Source organism: Nematostella vectensis, chromosome 11, assembly GCF_932526225.1.
Source record: "Nematostella vectensis chromosome 11, jaNemVect1.1, whole genome shotgun sequence".
In the NCBI taxonomy this organism is placed as follows: domain Eukaryota; kingdom Metazoa; phylum Cnidaria; class Anthozoa; order Actiniaria; family Edwardsiidae; genus Nematostella; species Nematostella vectensis.
The window spans coordinates 7,425,485-7,439,391 of record NC_064044.1 but is presented as its reverse complement, the minus strand read 5'-3'; the positions used below and the strand labels follow the sequence as shown (position 1 = coordinate 7,439,391).

General features: G+C 41.1%; 2 protein-coding genes across 13 annotated transcripts in view; one reads left to right on the top strand and one right to left on the bottom strand.

Annotated features, from left to right (window-relative positions):
• The window catches only part of LOC116602053 (calcium-activated potassium channel slowpoke), a 41,114-nt gene extending 35,675 nt beyond the window's left edge, over window positions 1–5,439 (top strand). For 10 of the 12 annotated variants that reach the window (XM_048734289.1, XM_048734286.1, XM_048734287.1 and 7 more), the window contains 3 exons: window positions 499–693; window positions 1,232–1,323; window positions 1,764–5,439. In XM_048734289.1, the coding sequence (XP_048590246.1) occupies window positions 499–693; window positions 1,232–1,323; window positions 1,764–1,902 (426 nt within the window). In that variant the 3' untranslated portion in view covers window positions 1,903–5,439. The remainder of the gene's footprint in view (window positions 1–498; window positions 694–1,231; window positions 1,324–1,763) is intronic. The other 2 variants (XM_048734284.1, XM_048734285.1) reach the window with 2 other exon arrangements.
• Window positions 5,440–6,150: 711 nt separating this feature from the next.
• Window positions 6,151–13,623, bottom strand: LOC5518401 (adenylyl cyclase-associated protein 1). Its single transcript, XM_001638381.3, has 14 exons — window positions 13,424–13,623; window positions 13,281–13,312; window positions 13,038–13,106; window positions 11,874–11,951; window positions 11,356–11,409; window positions 10,946–11,035; window positions 10,686–10,768; window positions 10,469–10,574; window positions 9,876–10,056; window positions 9,145–9,305; window positions 8,677–8,797; window positions 7,914–7,996; window positions 7,481–7,624; window positions 6,151–6,860 (listed from the first exon to the last, which is right to left on the bottom strand). Exons 1-14 carry the CDS (start codon window positions 13,518–13,520, stop codon window positions 6,777–6,779), a joined length of 1,383 nt encoding a protein of 460 aa, XP_001638431.2. The 5' UTR covers window positions 13,521–13,623; the 3' UTR covers window positions 6,151–6,776.
• Between the last annotated feature and the right edge of the window lie 284 nt (window positions 13,624–13,907).

The following is a 13,907-nucleotide window of genomic DNA, read 5'->3' as shown; positions in this document are numbered from 1 at the left end:
CGTTATGAATACGCGAGAGATCCATGGGAATTTTGAGCTGCGATTGGGTAAAAGCATGAAGCGCGCAATGTTTTGTGTGATAAGGGGTTAGAGAATAAGACATTTACGTTCAACATTGTTTAATGAAAATGCTTTGATCTTGTTCAAACATCTGTTGTGGAAGCCTAAACGGCTAAACGTAAAAAAATTGCATCAAACGCAATGTTTTACAAACATGTTTGACGTTTAGTTAGGCCTTAAAGCTGCTATTTCACTTTATGGTACCACGTTCAAGGGCGTCCACGGCCTCTGGTGTTGGACTCACTTATGATCTCGGTGATTATTCATGATAAGTAGTAAAGTATGTCATGATTTGGCCCAAAAATGGGGGGTGTATATGATGGGTAATCGAGCGCTTCGTTCTATAGAAATCGAGGTGTGAACCCCCATTGTGAACTCTTTGTAGACGGCTATTCTGAAAGTTGCTCGATGCTTATGAGTGCGACCTCTCGTGTACAGACTTACTTCAATGGAGACATTCTGACACTGGTGCGTAACCTGGTGACTGGTGGAGTGAACCCGATCCTGGAGGAGCAGCTTGCCGAGGGTGATGGACTCAAGGGAGGCTACGATTTCCCCGAGACGGCGGAGATACGCGGTAGATGCAAGATCACGCAGGTCTCACTCTACGATGGACCTCTCGCGCAGTTTGGGGTAAGGGAAAAGTAGTGGTTTAATTATCTGTTGGGGCCAATTTTAAGTAGGGAAGTTAGCGGAGAAGTAGACGGAAGCGGAGAGACGAAATGTGCTTGTATCAGTGCAAAGTATACGCACGCGGATTAAAAAAAGAGCGGCAAGCTCCCTCTTTTCCCTTTCTCTCTTCCTCTCCCCTTTTGTTACCGTCTCCGGTCTCTTAAGCCTGAGAGAGATGAAAGCGATGTATGATTGCCGGTACGTAGCAAAGGCTTGCTCGTTCATTTGCGAACATTCGCATTTGGAACTGTACATAAATGGACGACGTCTAAACTATGCGTATTACGGCTTTAGCCCCCATCAGAGAACAGAGCACGACGGAATTTTCGAAGTCATGAATTACTTGTCAAACAAAAGTGTGATTATCGTATGCTAATTGGCTATATATATTTTCACTTTTGCCTTGGTGGCCACGGTTTCGCGCGCGGCAGTGTTCGAAATAACCTAGACACTTGTAGTGTTCGTTTGTCGTACTGACAACAATTGCGATCTCTTTCAGGACGGTGGTCTGTATGGAAGCATGTTTCTTCACGCGCTCAAGTTCTTCTCTATGATTTGCCTTGGTGTCTACAGATTCCGCGACAGTAACAGGTATAAGGGTTTATTTTGAGGCACCGAGGGGCTATAGAGTATAATCACAAAGCGCTTATAGCCATTTTGCGGGCAAGAATTTCCTTTATGTAGAGATGTCAGCTTTGTCATGACCATCGTAATAACCATTGTCTTCAACACTGTGATCATTCTCATTATCAGAATCCTCGAGGTCATCACCGTCACATAATTGCTATTGCAACAGGTTACTTTTTGTACTCAACAGTCTTCCATTGCATGTCATTATATTTCAATTTCCCAAAAGCTGGCACTAGACCCAGCCAATCTGAGTCGACTATTAGTTTCTGATGAACCATATTCAATACTCTGGTTAACGAACACGGCTATTTGGATATTTTGATTGATTCATTAAATAGGGTTAAATTTAAAGGATTAAACGAAAAGGAATAACTAAACTCGTATATTTTCGTCTATTCCAGAAGCATGATGACCGCACCTTCATCCAAGCGTTACGTCATAGCAACCCCTCCGTACAGCTTCGTCCTACAGCCCACCGATCTGGTCTTCGTGCTAGCGCATTCCAACGAAGAACTGGACCGAGTCTTCGCTAAGGAGTGAGTGACCAGCGTGCACATGGATCTCGCGCATGCGCCGACTGGCAAGACGCCAGGGACTGGATCAACGTCCACGTCACTCTCGTCTCATGTTACGTCACTTCCAGTCACGTCACTTCCGGCAAGGCATTCGCGTTCGCGGTGAAATGGCATCGGGGAAATAAGTGGAGATGGAGAAATTTAACAAATAATTTATTTTCGAAAATTTTGCGGCCACTTGATGTTATTGTCAAGTGGAACGTTTTGTATACTTTTGGCAGTAAGGTTTAGTAGGATGATATTACCTTGCCTTACCCGTGTTCAGCTGTAGTGCAAGTAGAAAGTGACTGTATTGCTGAGGGTATCGTTGATATAGACGCTTTGATATGCGAAACCTGTGGTGATATTCAGGTCCCTGAGGATATAGATAGAACAGGAGCTGGGATTTGCTGTGAGAAAACGTTTAGCTCCTTTAATTGGAAATGTTTTCACTAAACAACGGTCCCTAAAAGACTAGATTGGGGGACAAACACGGGAGTCTAAACCCCATTCAGGTCCCGGGGGCGGATCTAGCTTTTCGCTAAAGGGAGGGGGGATTTCGCTGAGTGACAAAGGGGGAGGGGGTATTTTTTTTGTTACATGTGGCCCTCTGGACGCCCAAAGGGGGGGTTAAATCCCCTAAACCCTCCCCCTAGATCCGCTACTGGGTCCGGTGGTAATGCTTTTACAAAAGGCTTAAAGTGCCTGTGGGTTCTATAACGACTGAGGTATATCGTGTTGGGTTAGGGGGGAAGCCGAGATATTTATTAGGAGGGGGGATAAAATATATCTCTTATGCGCACATACACACATGTGCTTATACTGTAGTATTATGCAAAATGTGTTTCAAAGACGTGTACAGGTGTCGCATGACCATGCTTCTATGTGACATTGTTGTAAGACTTTTTTATACGTCTGGTACATGTTTTACGTGTGTGTGAGCAATGTTATAGTGTATAGTATATATAGTACAATGTGTTTCAAGTACGTGTAGCATGGATGTGCTTTTATGAGACATTGTAAAACTGTGTTATAAATGTGATAGTTGTATATATACTGTATAGCATTTAGTACTGTGTCAAAAAGACATGTAGCCTGAGCGTGTTTATGGACTTTGCCATAAATGTGATACATGTGTATAGTATAAAGTACATTATGTGTTAAAAAGACGGGTAGCATTAATGTATATTCATGTGACATTGTTGTAAGACTTTGTGATGTGTGGTAAATGCTGTACAAGTATGCGTATAGTGTTATATAGTACATGTTTTACAAACACGGATAGCATGAATGTGTCTATATGTGATGTGGTTACAAGTCATAAATGTGAGTCTGTTGTTAGTGTAACTTCTGTGTTTGTCAAAAAGCTCTGCAAACCTGATATACCCCTATCCATGAAATTTAACTTTTGAGATGTGTGACTTCCTTCTGATAATTTGGACTTCCTTTTTGAATTAACGTCTGACCCCTGTGTATTGTGCTTTGTCTCGACACTGCCCCACTCTTGCTCCACTTCTGTAGAACACAAGACGCCCCTAACTGTATGACATGTGATGTAGCCTGATTATCGGGCACGTACGAGAGTCCGCCTTTGTTCCCCTCTCTCCCTCCACCACAGCGTTATCTAGAGAGAGGGAGAGAGAAAGAGGGTGGAAGGGGTGGAAAAATGGGGAAAAAGATTGGAGGGTGGAGAAAGGGGAAGAATGGTGGAGAGGGGTAAGATTTGACATCTCCACTGACTCATATTACAATTGAAGAAGAACAGCTGAATATGACGAATACATTGCGGGGTCGTAGCTTACAGGTATAACAATTAGAGTGGAAATCCCCCCTCCAGCTAGCAGTGGAAGCTTGGATCCTCTTACAAAAATAAATCGTATTTTCGTGTTGTCTTCTTAGGGGTTTGTGTTGTATTACAGGAATAACAGTTAAACGTATTTATATGAAACACTTATGCTACGAGGCTACTTTTTTGTTAAAACTTTGTGTGGACGAATTGACTCTATTTTTGTGGACGAGTTGACACTATTTGTGGACGAGTTGACTCAACTTGTGGACGAATTCGTTGTGGACGAATCGGTTTGTGGACGAATTGACTGGATACCATATCAATGTAGTAATGGAAACATCAAATCAAAATGTCTATATCACAGAACCCTCACTAATACGGGCACGTAGATAAGCGTTATCCGTATAGGTCGTGCTCCAAAACGTCTAAATCAATGCCTTTAACCTCATTAATACGGTCACGCCTATTATAATATCATCCATGTTTTAATATTTAACTTACTTTTCATAAGCGGTCAGGCCTGCCAAGCCTGGGATTGGTGGAAAACAGTTTCATAAGTTACCTCTGCCTTATGGGTGTCACGCTCAGTAATGCTTGCCGAGTGTCACGCATATTCGAGGCTGAGGGTCACGTAATATGGTTGAATACTCAGTCAAGCAGAGCCAACCATTTGCTCATACAAACTACCAATTTTCACGTTTTCATTGACAATCATATTTAACTCACCGGCATTCAATTTTACGTCTCGGAAACTTTATTTCACAAAATTATTAATGAATTGCTTTCAATTTAAGGAAACAATTCTCTGAGTATGCGCACAATGGACTGTAACAAGAAGTCCCAAAATAGAGTTATGAAAGCATGTCGAATGCATGGAAAATTCCAAGAAACAAATCCACATGTTCGACGATACAATGATACTTTATATAAAACGCTTAAAGCGTATGCAAGTGTATTGATATAAGGATGTTAAAGTATGAATCAAGTGTTTTTAAATTCAAAAGCGTTCGACCTATCTCTGCATACATTAGTTTTTAATGCAATCTTATAAGTCTGCCTTAAAATAAAAGTTTCATTTTGATTTTTACCAATCAATTCGTAGATGGTATTAGAAAAAGTTTAGATAGCTCAATTAAGAGATACTAGGGCTTGGTATGTTTTAAAGACAGTGTCACAAATTTCCATTAGGGTTTGAATGGCAAAAATATATACGATGTAAATTAAAAAGATGTTGAAAAACTTGATAAGCTATTTAAAAATAATGTTTTGACGACAAGGATAAGTAAAACATTGGCTGATTTAGACATGTCTTTGCCCTGAATTACACACTACAACTTTCGAAGTCGAGGATCGTAAGCGGAGTCGTAGGCTGATTTCCACTCTACGACTCGCGAGTTGTTGAGGTGTCTCGGGCAAACTGTTTTATTGTCGACATCGTTCTATACTATATTCAGATTACTTTAAATATATTTATTAATTTACTGATGACCGACTTCATCCGACTGGCTTGACGGTAATAGAAAATCTGATGACAGGGCTTGATGGTTGAATCGCATGTCATAGTGAATCAACCGTCTTTAATTGATATTTTCTTCTTCTAAAGATCCGTCACACAAGTCGGAATCGTTTATTTATAACGTTTCATCTCTGTAAAATTTTTAAATTTGTATAAAGATTATGTAAAGCCTATTGTTGTAAATAATATGGTGCAATAAATAAGCCCTTGTCACATGATTCATTGTGAAGCTTTGTTTCCAACAAAAAAAGGAAGAAAATGAGATACGCCAATATCGTTCCATAAGCCTACTGTCGTTTGGTCACCTAATCCCAAACAAAATTGGGGGCTGTATAGTTACGGCATACTTTGCGGGTTACGTTACGACATACGTTGGGACTCTCACTGCTTATGGGAGGGGAGGGGGTGTGGGGGACGTGAGGGGGATCAGGGGCGTGGTAGAAGGGGTGAGGGACGTGGGAGGGGTGTGGGGGACGTGAGGGGGATCAGGGGCGTGGTAGAAGGGGTGAGGGGGACGTGAGGGGGATCAGGGGCGTGGTAGAAGGGTTGAGGGACGTGGGAGGGGTGTGGGAGACGTGAGGGGGATCAGGGGCGTGGGAGGGGTGTGGGGGACGTGAGGGGGATCAGGGGCGTGGTAGAAGGGGTGAGGGACGTGGGAGGGGTGAGGGGGATCAGGGGCGTGGTAGAAGGGGTGAGGGACGTGGGAGGGGTGTGGGGGACGTGAGGGGGATCAGGGGCGTGGGAGGGGTGTGGGGGACGTGCGGGGGATCAGGGGCGTGGTAGAAGGGGTGAGGGACGTGGGAGGGGTGTGGGGGACGTGAGGGGGATCAGGGGCGTGGTAGAAGGGGTGAGGGACGTGGGAGGGGTGTAGGGGCGTTGGAAGATTGATGGGTGGGCAAAATGTGGAAGGGAAGAAAAGTTCGACTCAATCATGCACAATTAGCTTTATTTATCAACTTCTATCATCTCTGTGCAAAAAACGTCTTTGCATTTAAAAATACAGGATACTTTTTATCCCAGTACGAAAATAGCTTCCATGGCAAATACTATTTAACGGATAAGGAATTTAACTGACGCGGAAAGTGATCCAATTTGATTAACCAAGATTAATCTGCCATTTCTACCCATTCGCTTCCTCTCTTCCCACAACACACTTCGCGCTTTCCTTCTAGCGGAGGCATAAAAACTGGGTAGATAATTGATGCTAGACTACTGTTATTTCTACTTTTCACCAACAGCCCTAAAAATTGCGCTCGCGCCAATCAGGAAGAGGCAAGAGTCCTTCTACCGTTTTTTGCTAACAATCTTTTTTTTCCAAAAACCTCTCCCTTGAAACCCGTGCAAGATAAAGCAAGCTTGACATAAACATAAAAGTAACGCTATTCTAAGAACTACGAAAGTTGATTTACGATCCGCTCTTGAGTTTATCTAGAGACAGTAAGGTGGTCACAATTCCGCTTCGGACATTATTCCTTTTCTAGGTTTGTGGGAATTAATTCAGGGACTACGCGTTCGCTAGATTCTAAGTGTTCTGGTAAAGGTCTGTGAAGAAAGTCTATCCGTGTGATGCTACGGGGGTCGTGACGAAGGCTTTGCCATCCCATACTGACTTGTACTGCTCAGGGAGCGGGTTCTCCACCTAAATAGAAAGAACAAGATCATGTACTCGCATTCCCTGGGGGCTAAACTACCAAGGAAAACTTGAAACCCAATATTTCGAAACCCAGTTACTCGAATCGTGATAACTCGAAATCCGGTAACTCGAATCCCAATAATTCGGAACCAGGTAACTTGAGTCCAGATAATGCGAGAACAAGATCATGTTATGATCCGATAACTTGAATATTCTCATAGGGTGCATGTGAAACCCTCGAGAGATGTCACATTTATCATGTTTGTTAAGTCAAACAGAGTTTGACTATCCAATAAAGGAAATTACTTAAAAAGCTGCACCTCCGTCTTCAAGTATTCTATTCTTCGGTTCGACACAACACAATGCGATCAATACGACAAGAGCGGCCATTGACCGGCACTGAAAAATAACCACCTGTATACAAACCACTTTCAATCGTCCCTTTTTTCTAAGCTCGACCATCTAGTTGGTGAATTCTAAAACAATTAGACCTCTCGGCCTCTTGGACTATTTTGAATGAATCATAGTTTAATCGGCCTCGAGGTCTAATTGTTAAATATTTTCAATTATAAACAATAACAAAGGAGTGGCCGATCGACATTCTTTAAAGGTACGTCTATACTCACATAATCCCCATCCGCCTGTTGCACCAGTATGTTCATCTCTGAAGACTTGGCCGTGACGATCTCAGACTGAAGGGAGTCTTTACTCAGGTACACTTGGCAGCCGTCTGTCTTGTCGATGGAGACAGTTGGTACCTTGCCATTAACCTTAAAACATCAAAAAAGATCAATAAAAATAAATATAGGGAAGTAGGGAAAAATAATACTGGCGTGCCTATCGCAGTTGTGATATGAACATAATAACTTTTTTAATGGTAATTGGTTAAGTTGTCTCCATAAGCACACTTGGGTCGGATAGGGGCGAGTGCATTGGAGTAAACATAAATATTTGTTCTCGCAGCTTAAAAAAAAATAACTTCTTCCCTTCAGTACCTTAATTGGTACCAAAATGAAAACCACCTTTTAGTAGGGAAAAAGACTTTAAAATTTCTTTTACCTGGCATTGCACACTTTGGCAGTTGACGAATTCTACAGTAGCAATGGCATCATCGAACACAACAGCACACTTCTTGCAGTTATCTTGACAAAGAATAAAAAGAGGGGTTACACGCGTCGTTTGCAACACCGTTTTTTCGCGCAACAAATGACGCCACCATTTTCGCGGTACTTGTTACACGGATCGTTTTACAACATGCAACAGAAGTCTACAGGCCAAGAACCGCGCACCCACACTTTTGTAAACGACCTCGTTTGTGTGCCCAAAATAAGATGGACTGTGCGATTTGTTTCACATACAAAACGACGACGTGACGTTACACGGATCGATTTTTTTCATAATTCGTTATTTTTTGTTGCAAGATTTAGATCCTGATTCAAAATCCTGCAATATGTTGCAAAACAAAATGTTGCGTAAAAAAAAAAACGAGACGGGAGACCATGTTATACGGCAATCGTTTTTTCGTGCAGCGTGTTGAGCGAAAAAACGATGTTGCAGAACGACGCGTGTAACATCACGCTAAGGTAATATATACTGGAGACTTGTTATTATGAAAAAAAATACTCCATGAAAATAAGTTGTGAGTCCATGTCAGAAATCTATAGCAAGCCTCTTTAAACTTGTGATGTGCTGATTCAGGTGTAGTATGACCTGTATAAAAAATGTGGTTTCAAACTTGTGAGGTAGGTGGGGTGGGGAGATCATTTTGTGCCTTGTATTTGCTGAGGTGCTTATTCAAGGTGGGGCACTTAGAGCAACGTACCAAGGGTAATTGAGTTGATTTTTCCCTTGATGATGACCACACTGTCTTTGCAGGAGTAGATGTAGACCACCTGTGACATGGAGCCCTCAATGGTGAGATTCTTGTTTCCCTCTTGATGTTCCTGTTAATAAGAGACACAACCCTCACTATATGACACAGACTGTTGTCATCAGAGGGCTTTAGAAGGTGCAACGGCAGCAACAAGCAAGATAAAAAAACAAAGGTGATGAAAAAATGCTTTCATAATAATAACGACGACGATGTCAACGACGACGACGGCGACGACAACAATAATAATAATCAGTTTATTGCCCATTATCATATTCTACGACTAAATGTGACAAATTGTGCAAGACATACAGTCCTAGGAATCGGATGTTCACACCTAGATGATAGTCCAAACTACCAAAGAAACAAGACTAGAACCTTCTTTCTACTGAAGTGAACTCAGATACTTGAGAGACTTACCACCATCCACTTCTTGCCCTGGAGCTCAAAAACAGGAGGTTTCTTGGTGACAGCAACAGGTTTCTTAGCAATGGTTGGCTTGGGTTTGTCCTTCACCACACTTGAGGCTCTCAGGTTAGGGTTCTTGTGGGTCTTCTGGTCATCCGTCACCTTACGCAACCCTGACGCAATAATAATGGTGATGATTATGATTATGATTGAAGAAAGGCCTGTAACCAAGAGGATGGGGAGTTCGGAAGAACGTCTCACTTGACTAGAATGTTCGTTCAAATGAAGGGAAATTGAGAAACACAGTAAGCTCACAGAAAACATGCTACGAAAACTTTTCTGCTAAATAGCAGAATGATCCACTCTGGTCAAAGACCTTGGAGTATGCCTGAGACTTTATCAATGGTTCAGTACCAAGAACGATGTTAGTGGAGTGATGGCTTCCATTAGTATGAGATGGTAAAAACTATTGGGACAACGGCAATAATGATGCAAAAATGACCATGATGATTTTGGTGTGATAAAGGTAATGACAATGGTTGTGATGACAAAAATGATTAAGACAATTATAATGGTGATAACAGAGGAAGCAGGGCCTTGCAGTCCATCAGTCCACAATAGGAATGAGGTAGGAGGAGGCAGTGGAAGTTTATTAACAAATAAATACTGGACAGATAGATGCAAGGATGGATCGCGATGGACACCTAAGACAGATGGAGGGACACAGAAAACTTTATACACACCTGAGGCAATGTTGGTGCCAGCCATATTGATTTCACTGAAGAGGGCAGCAGTTGCAGGTTTGCTGTCAGTTGTCACAGCTGAGGGGGGTACAACAGCAGGGGGTGGGGGTGGTGGAGGTGCGCCTGGGCCACCAGGGGGGGCACGTGGACCTGAGGGTACAGAAGTCGGTGCTGGCGGACCCTGACAAACAGGAAAGGAAAATTAATTAGCAGTCCTTGAAGGTTCCATAGTCACTTTCCGCCAACTATGGATGTTTGCCAATATTGTGGAGGGGAAAACAGACTTTTTCATCCTCAGCACAGAAAGATGCCATAACCCATATACATTTCCAAGGGTACTGTGCATTTTAACCATACACCATAAACTGGAATTCAACTCTGCAGAGATCAACATATGTTGTACTCAGCAGTTTAGAATGATCAGGACCATAGCTAGGCTATGCTTTGCTACCTAAACTCAGTTACTTCCTGTATTTGCTAGGAGAGAAGCGGGTGGTGGTGGTGGGGGGGGGGGGGGGGGTGGCAATGGAAAGGTGTTGATATTCTTAACAACAATGACCATATTTACTGGCAATAATACAATAAAGACTTACACTTTGGTTCCAAGTTAACCCAGACTTGTGGAACTCATTGATGTACTCTTTCAGTGCAACAAAGATGGCCTTGACTGACTTGACCCACTCCACATGCTTTGCATCCCTTCAATCAAACACTCATTAGAACAATTATATTATACCCTTATCCCACATTATACAAAGACATCATTAGGAAAAAACATACACTACTCTGACATACAAAAATATGTCTTACTTCTCTTTGAAGTCCTTTAGAACACGGTTGAGGTAGAACTCAGCCGAACCATTCATCTCGTTCACAAAGTTAGCTCCTTTGACCTGCCACAAAAACCATTAGTTCACTTAATGTGCTTGGAATCTTCTGGACATTTAGTATCTCTGCAATATTATAATCTGAGTTTATCAGACAAATCTTTCTGTGTCTAACTTTAGCTATCCAGAGATATGTAAGGGAGGTTACCTCCCTGTTATACCAAAACACTCCTCCTTGCTTACCACTGTTACCCAACCAAGAGCTGGAATACCCTCACTCCAGGAGCTCAAATGGTTGAAATAGTTGCTACGCCGATTCTTCTCACGGAACTCCTATAACCCAAATAACAATCATCCAAGTGTGAACATTACCATTGTAAGTAGTAAACTAAAAAGTGTAAGATCGCAGAGCCAAAAGAACAACAAAAATTGCATGAAAAATGTAAAGTAGACATTTGTTTATTGGAGCATGTGGTACTCTTCACAATGCTGATCATTTTTGCATTGTTTGCAACAGCTTAACGTCGTTCCAAACAATGCAGAAAAGGAAAGTATGCAATCATTCACATGAACAACAAGTCTACTACAGGAAAGCTGTGCCCCGAACAAGTTGGGTACAATATGCCACCATTTCTGTAATGCTCATCACCAACCTGAACAGCTAAAATGGCCTGTGACGTCTTAGTGAGAAGTGTCTGAAGCACATTCTGAAACAGAAGATAAACATAAGTGATTTATTTTTGCAGTGTGGCCAACTTGACAGTTTTCTTTTAAGTAAACCACTTAAAACCAATAAGGATGCGAGAGAAGTACTGATTAAATGAACAAATAGGAAACAGCAGAGATATGCTTTATTTCATATCAGAGTACAACATGAGACATCTATTTATTAATTTTGTTTAAATTACTGCAAAACTGTGTTGCATGCTAACTGGCTAACTTTTTTTCTAGGTGATAAGTGAGCATGATGCATCTATGATGTCTTTGCTAGTAGTGTGACCACATAGTGTCACAAGCCTTGGTATTAGACAAATTTTATGCACATACTATTAAGCATCACTAATGGCTTAATGGTCGGCGGTAAACCTTAGTGCATATGTCCAGCAAGCTCAGACCCTACTATGTAGGTCACAGCATCATGATAAAATTATCTGTAATTACTGTTACTCACAGCACTTGGGCACTGGTGTTTAGACACCAAAACCAGAAAGTCCCTCTGGGCCTTGAATGCCTGGTCTACCAGCTTGGCCTGTAAATGACAATCCATTGTTAAGAGATTTTATACAAGAGCTTAACCATACTTAATGAATAGTTCACTTCACAAGTACATGTGTCCCATTGAAACATCCCTAAGCAGCCCCACCCAAATATGTAAAAAATATTTTTTCTATACTATAGCCTCAAATTTTGAGGTACTGCTGTCTAAAAACATAATTGGTTTAAAAAATGTCATGAATTTTGGCGAGAACATTGAGGCAAGGCTGTCAGATCAATGGTTAACAAGTAATTGGTTTTGTGCTGAAAAGTTTAGCTTTTCTGCTCTTTGAGATGTGGACGCTTTTAGCAAGTGAGTCTTTTTTCAGTAATTTTTTTTTAGTATTATGATACAGTCTAACTGTTGTTTGACACTCTTTGAAATGTCGGCAAAACTTCTTTGCTTTCCCGGATTGGTAAAACATACAAATTCAACATCATATTGTTTTATTTTCAAGGAGAGTGATGAGACCCTTAAATTTATTATCCTTTACATGTTATTTTATTATGATAGTTATTACTGATAATATCAGTTATATCAAAATGAAATGCATTATTAATAAAATAAAACCAGCGCTGTAAACACAGGACTGCTATTAACACAGACATTAATAGTGTTGCTATTAATAGGCCATTCCAGCTATAAGTTTGCATATTAATAACAACAACAATAATAATAATACTTGTTTATTAGTGCTCTTGTAGCTAAGCTAAATTACAGGATTCCAATAACAAATAATATAACAAATAAGGATTAATTGATACAATATAATAAATATAAAACGTAGTATGGGCTATCGAATTGTGAGAGCCAGCGTGTGTTTGTTTGGGACAAATTCACCAAACCTATTGGTCACAAAGGTGTGCGCATAACTATAGAAACCTACCTCAACTACCAGTATGCAGCGCACACTATTTAAAGCTTATATCAAACGAAGCGCGCGCTGCATGCTGGTAGTTGAGGTAGGTTCCCATGGTGAGTGCGTGCGCCTGCTTATAGCTGGATAGCCTATTAAATATAAGACAGAGATAATTATGAGTCAAACTTCCGCTAGTTACTAATTCGACATAATAAACCTACCTGAGAACCTACATCGCCTCCTATTTCAGATGAAATCTTTAGACATTTGGCGACATTCTCACTGAGAAACTGAACACAGAGAACACATAAATCGATTATTAAATTCCAATCGTGGAATGCAAAAAATACGTTATCGATTATCATACATTAAAGAAATGAAAGGAAATGACTTCAAGGGCAACACCAAGACCATCAGTAAGACCGACTCTCTGGTAAAATTAATACCGATTGGTTTATTCTTACCTTGTCATAAAAAGATACAATTTCCTCGTTGGCTGGGAATGAAAGAACATCGTATATTTTATTAAATGAATGAATTTACAAACATAAACTATAAGAGACACAGGAAAATGCCGAAATTTAAAAGCGAAATGTCAGATTCTTACCTTCCGTCCCCCCGGAGCCAGATTTAGAAGCCATGGCTTCCAGCCTGGAAGTCACAGCTTCTAGTCTAACTACCAGAGGGTCTAGATTTCCAGCCATATTGAATCTGAGGTGATTTTTGAGTGAATTCTCGGGTGTTTTTGGCCGGCGAATGTCGCGAAGCTGTGTTTAGAGGGAGGAGTGCAAAGAAAAGACTTAACACCTTATTTGGGCATGAAATCTGACCTTCGTCCTAGCCTCTCACAAACTTAAAGACACAGGAAACCCATAAAAAAGGGAGTACCAGAAAAAAAAAATTAAGAATTGGGATTTCTTGGAAGAATATCAAACATAGTGTGAGGGTGAATAAAAAAGTGGATAAAAAAATTAAATATTAGGAGTAATTCAAAACTGTCATCGATATTCCTTCACTTAACTGTCTCATTTACATCGTCTCTTTTTCAATTAAGGGCATTCTTTCCTTTGTTGGTTTCTTTTAATCGACTT